This window comes from Vicia villosa, linkage group LG3 (assembly GCF_029867415.1).
Source record: "Vicia villosa cultivar HV-30 ecotype Madison, WI linkage group LG3, Vvil1.0, whole genome shotgun sequence".
Lineage (NCBI taxonomy): Eukaryota > Viridiplantae > Streptophyta > Magnoliopsida > Fabales > Fabaceae > Vicia > Vicia villosa.
This window is the reverse complement of record NC_081182.1, coordinates 28,539,292-28,548,177: the sequence shown is the minus strand read 5'-3', so window position 1 is coordinate 28,548,177 and position 8,886 is coordinate 28,539,292. Positions and strand designations below refer to the sequence as shown.

The 8,886-nt window shown below is 34.1% G+C and overlaps 1 protein-coding gene and 1 non-coding gene across 3 annotated transcripts; one reads left to right on the top strand and one right to left on the bottom strand.

Annotated features, from left to right (window-relative positions):
- Nucleotides 1-1,800: 1,800 nt before the first annotated feature.
- On the top strand, nt 1,801-8,588 carry LOC131660805 (uncharacterized). Of its 2 annotated transcripts, XM_058930136.1 has the most exons (12): nt 1,801-2,161; nt 2,257-2,449; nt 2,568-2,642; nt 3,265-3,371; nt 3,551-3,611; nt 4,662-4,721; nt 4,826-4,900; nt 5,406-5,558; nt 6,328-6,382; nt 6,915-7,031; nt 7,380-7,609; nt 7,846-8,588. In XM_058930136.1, exons 1-12 carry the CDS (start codon nt 2,130-2,132, stop codon nt 7,867-7,869), a joined length of 1,182 nt encoding a protein of 393 aa, XP_058786119.1. In that variant the 5' UTR covers nt 1,801-2,129; the 3' UTR covers nt 7,870-8,588. The 2 variants fall into 2 exon arrangements, with proteins under 2 accessions (XP_058786119.1, XP_058786120.1); XM_058930137.1 differs by lacking the exon at nt 7,846-8,588 and having other exon boundaries at nt 1,803-2,161; nt 7,331-7,465.
- On the bottom strand, nt 1,860-1,931 carry TRNAD-GUC (transfer RNA aspartic acid (anticodon GUC)). The gene has a single exon. It is a non-coding gene; the product is annotated as a tRNA-Asp (tRNA).
- Nucleotides 8,589-8,886: the final 298 nt, after the last annotated feature.

Genomic DNA, 8,886 nt, shown 5'->3' with positions numbered 1-8,886 from the left:
CCAGGAGGCGTTATAGAAAATGCAAGTGGCAGAGAAGCAAAGGTAAAGTCTCAAGAAAATGCAAAACAGACTCTTCAAGAATCATGTGATAACTTACTAAAAGTAATAAACCCTATCAATGTTTCATATGATGAAACCTACGAAAAGACGTATGAAATATGGGTCGCATTAAAGGCACAAATTCCCAAGAACAGTAACGTCGTCTCTTGAGATTGCATTCAAAGCTTGAGATTGCATGAAATATGGGTCGCATTCAAAGCTTGAGATTGCATGTAAGTTGGTGGTGAAGCTTGAACTCAAAATCCTTCACTTCTTTTCTAATTCTCGTGTCTCTTTCTACTCTCCCAAGACTCCTTTCAGCTTTGATTTTTATAAGGATGGAGAGAATGAGAAAAATAAGGAGAAAGGGGGTTCACTTTCACTTATAAAATGACCCTGTGAAAATTACAACTTTGCCCTTGACTTGAACCACTATTTACTAACCCATTCTATTCTTATTTCTCAAGGTCATTAGCACTATTAACCTTCTAATTAATCACACTAATAACTTTTTAACATGTTAATTACTTGGTGTTAGAAGGTTGAGGCGTTTCATCCTCCCTTCCTTAAATTAAAATTTGTCCTCGAATTTTATAATTTACCTGAACAATGAGGATACAAATCCACATCTTTGACTTGAGCTCCCAAATAGCCTCGCTCGGGTGAGACTCATCCCGGAGGACTTTCATACGAGTATCTACTTATTGTGAAAGGTCTTGGTTTCACAATCCACAATAATGCTTGGCAGAGGTTGGAAAGATACATATTTCTATTTCAATCGTATCCGGGAGGATATGTTGAAGTGAATCGAGAAATATAATTTTGGAATTGCGACACACGAAACTCATCATGAAGCTTTGATGGTGAAGGTGGCAAGGTTACTGGTATGCAACTTCACCTACTTGTCTTATGATTTGAAATGGTCTAATGTATCTCAAACTTAATTTCCCTGTCTTGAAAGGTCCCTTTAGTTTATGGTGACCTTCAAGAAAATGTGATCTCCCTCTCAAAACTCTAACTGTCGTCTCCGCCTATTCGTAAAATTGTTTTGGCGGCCTAGGGCTTCCATCATACTCTTTTAGATCTTAGTGATCTTCTTGACGGTCTCTTGGGTTATCTCCGGTCTAAGAACCTTTTCACCAACTTCCGAAGGTTCTCCTTGGAAATTTGCACAACATCTCTAATAAACGTGAACTACAAGATTACTTCATTAGTATGTTTCGTCTCTTCTCGATTTCCAAGTCATTCTTAATCTAAGACTCCATCTACTTCCGACCTTTGCCTCACAAAAGGTGCTAACCCTATCTTGCCATATTGTTCTTCACAGGGTATTATCGTAACACTTGAAGGACTCATATATAATATTTATGTAACTTTTTCAATTTAATATTTCAAATATTATTTGTTCAATAAATTAAAGGTACTAATTTTTTTTGTCTACTTTGTATTTCAAATGCAATAAAATATTTAACTTGTATTTTTAAATTTTAATATAATTTAATTTTAACACAATGTAAATATATTATTTTCATATCACACATGTGTACCACCTAATAAATATGCAATAACCATATTACTCTATCATTAAAAATAAAAAGAAGAAGAAGAAATAATAACATAATTTCCTCTAAAATATTGTTCAATTCAATAACTATGGAGATCTCATAATTAAGACATATTGAAGCCCAAATAAAGAATGGCCCACGATCCAGAAAGCATTAACAAAACAAAAAAGGCAAACACGTAAACGACGTCGCTTTTAGAGATGAACAAGGAAGTGGAAAACGACGTCGTATTTGGAGATGAAAAATGACAAAAATCGCCGTTGCCGGGGATCGAACCCGGGTCACCCGCGTGACAGGCGGGAATACTTACCACTATACTACAACGACTTGATGTTGAGTTGTGTGGTATAGTGGTAAATGTTGGTTCTTTTATTTCGCTTGACGTTTCATGACACCACCGAACAGTTAATTTCATCTCCTGAATCGTCAATGAAATTTTGGCAACAAATTGAGAACCTGTTTTGATCCTTCACATCTTTAACTCTAATCTCACAGACTGAAGCAAAATTTTTGGATTTAGAAAAAATGCTTGGCGATGGAGGTGAAACCCCTTCAAGGTACATTCATTTTTTGATTTTATATTTCGATTCTCGAACGTTCATGCAACTTCACATCATACTGAATCAATACACCAAATTGAATTGTTTTTTAGATATGAATTGTTGAGCATGGTGAAGAAGCACTCAAATTTAATTGGGAGAACCGTTGTTGAAGATCAAGAAGATGCTCCTGATGTTGAAATGGATATGAAGTTTTGGAATGATGTTTTTGATCTCTATTTTGTTCGTGGTAAAGAGTCTAGGGGACGCCAAGATGATGATCTCGTTTTCTTTGTTAGAAAATTGGTATCTTGTTATGTCCTTTTCTTTTTATTTCCCACTACTTCTTCTTAATTTATTTGTTTTTTTACATGCTATCCCTTTCTTGTAAGAAGCATTATTGCTGAAAGTTTTTTCGACACAGGTTTCTCGAGGTTCTGCTTCCAATAACGACGCAGAAACTGTTGATCCTTATTTTGTACGCAGGTGGGCACCTAAGGTAAATTCATTCATTCATTATATATCTATGATTCTGCTCAAATTTATTTTAAAACTATCTTCAAATTGTATGCTAAACTTACGTTTGTTTCCCTGCATCTGCATCTGTGTGTCCTTTGATACAATGATAATAAGCTTTACATCATCTCCAATAAACTACAAAATATGCTGGTAAAAGAATGTTTATTACAGTTCCACCATTCTCTCTCTCTTCCTACTGTCGGTCCTCCTAGTGTTTTGAAACTTTAAGTCTATTAATGGAATTCATTTGTTTGATGCTCTCAACATTGATTATAACAAATCTTAACATCATATATACAAATGTATATAGCACGATTTCCTTTAAAAACAAAATCAGTTTGACACAACACCACCTTGTGTTAATTTGCTTGACAATATATATGCTTAAGCTTAATCATACATACCTGCACGCACGGCTTCATATTAGTTGCTCATTAGTATTGACAGCATGAAGGTGCGTACTTATTATGTGCAGCTTTGTGAACATGTTATTCTTTTTTATTGCTAAAGTCCTTTAGGGCGGGCTTATTGGATAGCTCTTATTGTGATGTAGGCTTTCCAATTCCGATGCCAACTGATTTTTTATAATTTTTCTCCACCAGTTGAGCAGCCTAATTGATGAAACTTCAATTGATGTGGACTGGAGGCGTTCCTTTTACTTGAATTTAATTGCTCATACATCATTCAGCGTAACCGTCGCAATTTGCAGGTAATCAATCAATGATATGCTCATTCATTCCTTTATTTGAATAAGGAAAATCTTATATGCTCTAACTATAAAAGCCATCGTGAATGGGTTCTTTTGAGCAATATAAATAAAGCTTTTAAGTTCTTTGACTTGTTGCTATCTGTCTGGGTAATTTGATTCAAACACATCTATTTCTCTAGTCAACAGGTTCTTCAAAACCATCAAGCTGGGAAGGACACGTCTTTATCCCCTATATATAAGGTAAATGTACTTAATAAATCTTTTCCCACCTCTTGAATCATCTTCAACAAAAGTAAAATTATGAATGCTACAATAGATACCGACCTAGGGACAAAAAAGGGCTGATTTGTAAACCTAAAAAAAACCCTTTGGCGAGGTGATGGTGATGGGTGATGCGTGTCCTTCTTTGAGAGTTAAATTGATTTTTACAGATAATGATCAAACCACTGTTGTAGCCGGCAGCAGGCTTTAGGCCTTAGTTTCTTCGATGGCTGTCTAGTTAGGGTTTAATTAGAGTTTTACTTTTTAGGCTGTGAATAATGTTACAATCTATATCAAGTGATTACCGTATCATGCTCCACTAAAAGTTTTGTTGATACCTGTTACTGTTAGCATAACCAGCAACCCCACTCTTGAAAGTATGATGCTTTCTCTTTGGTAGAATGATTTCTAGATTTTTATTAGTAAAAGGTTAAAAGACTCTTCTCCTTCTGCTGCCTTAGTTCTTAATCTTGATTTTATTAGCATTCTGATTTATGGCTGCATGAAACTGTAACTCTCTCAACCGTTTCCAATTATTGTAAACTTTGACCCAAATTTAGCTCCTTCATAATTAAGAATGTCCCCTTCCATGCCTTAAGTCATTATGTGCTTTACCTCATACTACATCATTACAGAATATTTAATCCCTTTGAATTAGTTATGGATTTGGGAATCTGTGTCTGTGAGTGATTGTATTCTGCTTTGCCATGACCAACACGGTTTTTGGTGTTGGTGAATTTGACATTAAGGCTTTGTTTCTACGATTTTGAACTATAGAGTTTAATTTTAAAAATAAAAAATAAAAATTGAAGGTATTGTGGTTGTTTCCTTTTTTTTTTGACAATGTCTGTTTCCTTTTTTTTTGACAATAGCTGTTTCCCTTTTTATTTTGACATCGGTGTTTCCCTGTTATATTGACTTAACAATCATGGGTTGTATATTATTCAAGATGTCTAAAACTCTAAATGTAAATATATGTGTATAAAGTAAATTTTGATTTGGCAAACATGAACCATTGCACTTTCTCAGGTTGTGAAGACTGTTTATGCATCTCCAAGTCGTGTAAATTTTCAATTGGACTCTAAAAAGGCAAGTGTAGCTATCTTTGTTATATATCATTAGAGAGATAGAAAATAGTCTTTCTCATACATATCATTTTATTGACAATAACACCTTCATGGACATGCCTATAGGAAGTGGAAACAACACCTGCTTATCCGGATATTTGTTTTGCAATTGATGATTTTGACTCCACTTTTGATGCTGTGGTAATATACTACTTTAGCAAGTTATTTTAGATTTTCAATCATATTTTTATATATGGAATATTCAAGAATCCAATATCCTTTGTGAATCACATTGCTGAATTCACTAAGATTGGAATATCACTTGAAAATAGCTAGGCTTTATCTTGCTGGTTTCATGTGTCTAATATGTCAGCTTGAAATGCCCCACATTTTTTATTCATGTGTATGTGTAACGTAACTTCCATTAAAGAATATGTACTGGTAAAAAAGTTTAATGCATATAAATAAATGTTATGGTTAATTGCTAATGCTTACACTATGATGTTAAAAGCTGACATTTTTGTTTAATATAGTTGCTGAAGCCATAATCACATTGTGATGTTGATTTTTTTCTTTCAGAATGCTTGCTCCTTTTTCATTGTTTGTGAATCTTGTCCCTTATTAAATAACACATAATTAAATATTTTTTGCATTCTGGTTCTGCCCACTTCATAAAATAAGGCTTTGTTATTCCATTTCCCTACAGGTTTTGACTGAAAAAGATCATTGCTATTGTGTAGTTCTTAATGCACATGATGGTGCAGCATTTCCCAGTGAAAAGGTGTCAAACGATTGCAGTACTAGTGATAACTCCTCGCCGGAAGTTTGTACCAATACTACTACGAAAAAAGATACTAAGGTTTGATAATTCTTAGTTATTGTACTGCAATTCACTTTCTTTCAGGTTTTCTGAAATTATGATCATTGTTTTCTTATCTAGAATATTTAGTTGATTATTTGTTCTCCATACCTCGTTTGCCTGTTTAGCTATATGCTACTCTGTAAGATTCTGTATATCTTTATATATCTTGCTTGTGTGTACTTGCATAATGAAGTCCGCAGCCGAAGCAATTGTCTCTTATGCACTTGGAAGTGATCAGATAGTGCTTTGTACTTGCTATTAATATGTGATATCATGGGTTGGACTGTTCTTACTTCTTACTATATTAGTATATATCTTTTAAGAAACTTAAAACTCAAGGACAAGAGGAACTTCCTTTCTTATCAGATGAAGTTTTGCTGTTTAAAACAATTTGGTTACAAGACAAACAACTTAATTCAGAACAATAAGAAGTACCTTAAATCCATTTTAGTTCCGAATGATTTTCATATTCTGGTATGACTTTTCTTGACAAGCTTTCTATCAACCCATAAATAGAAAAGACAGTGAATTTTTGAATTGTGTCTTTACGCCCAAAAATACTTCATCTTTTTAACGAAGTCACTGTTATTGTGAATACTTTCTAATGGATGAGTCTAGAGTTACTTTAATTATTTCTCTCTGATGTATTATATCTGATAATATAAGCATCTTCTTGATGAGTACATCAACAATGGTACTCTAGCATTAAAGTTCTTAAATGGTCCTTTTTTAGACATTCTAATTCTAAGGTTTCTTTGATTTGCAGCTAACCCTTTTCTCAGGATTTGTCAGCTATCAGATGGTTAGAGATGCATATGATGGTTAAGTTTCCTTCATTGCCCTCTATCTAGATATTGCTTTCTTTATACTGCTGCAATGTTTTTGTATGTCTTATCCACAGAATGAATGATTTGGAACATACTTTTGCACAGTTAATGTTTTGTTTCACCAGAGTGTTTCACAAAGTTATATAGATATAAATAAATGTATCCCGGTCTTGAGTTGATTTATCATTTCTTTGGAACCAGTGAAACTTTCACAACTCATTGATTATGGTTAATATCTTTTATTCATCCTTTTCAGTGACCACACTACTCAGTCATGATATGATATTTCAAGTATTTACAAATTTCATGTATAAAGCAGTTTTGATTCTGTAAATTAATCTTTAGTAAGCATCTGTTTTTTACTTCTCTTAGAAGAGACTTTCCCCTTAAATCACCGCAACATTTTATTTCTTTTACATGGTGAAACTTCCAAGTTTATTATATTTTACGTAATTAATCTGTGCCATGAACCATATATATGTTGTCTCACTGGTCACTTATGCATCCGATCTTTGCTACATTGCAGCTGGAAAATCCCGATTTGGGAGCCTTTTAGGCCATCATCATGGCAAAACAGATAGGATTTATATGAAAGGTCCTGGAGGCCGAGGGGAAGTTGAAGTAGCTGTTTCTGGTGTTGCAGGTAGGCAACTTTTTCATAGGTTGGGTTTCTGAATTTTGTATTGAAAAGCAATTTTTTTCCCCCTCCCCGACTCTCTATGTTATATAAAAATAAGATATTGTTGTAAATAGTTAACTTTAATCACACATTACTTTACTGATTAGTTTAATATTACATGATTGCTTAGCAAAAACTTGTTGAATAGTTGATAGAGATAGATCAAAGCGTCACCGGAAGTACTATTTCTTGTCTGACAAATCTCACTAAATATTTTGTGAAGCTTGCGAGTGTAGTAAAGCTCTAATTTTATTATTTAAAAGGTATATATTGAGAGATGGATGAAATGGAATCTGTCTGTTGCAATGTCAGATCAAAGTCAGCTGGATTCAGAGCCACATTCTCCAGTTATATCAAAGAAAGGGATAGGGTTGGGTGTAATTGTCCGCAAAGCTGCAATGGTTGCATCAGTAGCAGCAAAACATGCTTATGCCGCCGCGTCTTCCTCTAGCTCAAACTTTGACGAAATGATACCGTTGAAATGCAGCTTAATGTCCATATCGCTGCCTTGGGAATATATAGCGTATGATCTTCTGTTTAAGGTGAGTTCTTGCTTTGACCAGTTATGGTAGAATGAAATGACATTGTCATTGCTTTTAGGAAAATGTTTCTTTGCATCTGGTCTTCACAATTTACATGGTTTGGGAATTCATGTTTTCAATAGTTAACATACATTCTGCATAAAGTAGTCTTCCCATTTCTCAGTGCTACTCTTTGATTTGATTTATTCGGTACTATTAATTTGTAGAACACTGATTCTTTCACTTGTCATATTTAGGGAGCTCCTCCAGTGAACATGTGATCATCTCATATTTCAGTGCGCAAAGAAAATTGAATTGGTGATGATATCTATGTTATGGAATTCATTTTATTCTGAAAGTTTGTTTTGGTCAAGCTGCGCGCATGGATAGGACTGTGTGCATATTTGGTGGTGGGGTGAAAGTCCCGGTAGAAATCGTTGGATCTGCTCAACTGCTTATAACTTTTCACTGATATGCAAGTTGTATAAGCTTGATTATTGTTAATTTCCATGCTGCCAATTACCAAGTTCTCTAAAAGTTAAACTAAGTTTTTTTATTCAAAAAAGTTGTGTATCCCTTTTTAAAACCTGATGTTATCACAACCTCAAGGTTATGGATGTAAAAGTAGGCATATAGGAAGAAGTGGATTCAACACATTTATGCATTACAAATCTGAGTCGTCAAATCTCACCTGACGACTCATTTAGATTGGTGAAGTTAGAATGCGGGCCGTTTGATCTCAAGTCAATGGCTAAAATTGATCAACTACGTGCTTCTATAATGCCAGGAATTCAGAATCAAGTGTATGTCTAGAACTTCATAAATTCAATATTTTTCGCACCCTAATGGAATTTTGCCATTTCTATGGACCTAGGCTAAAAGGAACTGACTAAAGAAAACAACCATGGATATATAGTAGTGCAAAAATCAACATAGCCTATGTTTGTTTCCTCAGTGGAAACTTTGTAAATGTGCGTTTATACGAAGCTTGTAGCTTTTAGATTTCACGTTAAAATGCTATTGAAACTCATATAGATATTGAAACTCATATAGAAACGTTAAAATGCTATTGAAACTCATATAGATATTGAAACTCATATAGAAACGTGCGGTGGACAGGAACGGACCCAAAGCCAAACTTGTGGGTTTCCTAGCCCCCACTGCACATCATTTTATTTAATAATTAGTACATATTTATGGAATAATGTTTCTATATAGTTATTTTATATACAAATTATATTCATTATGTGTTGTGTGTGAAGTACATAATGCATAGATATATGTTCATTATATGTCTT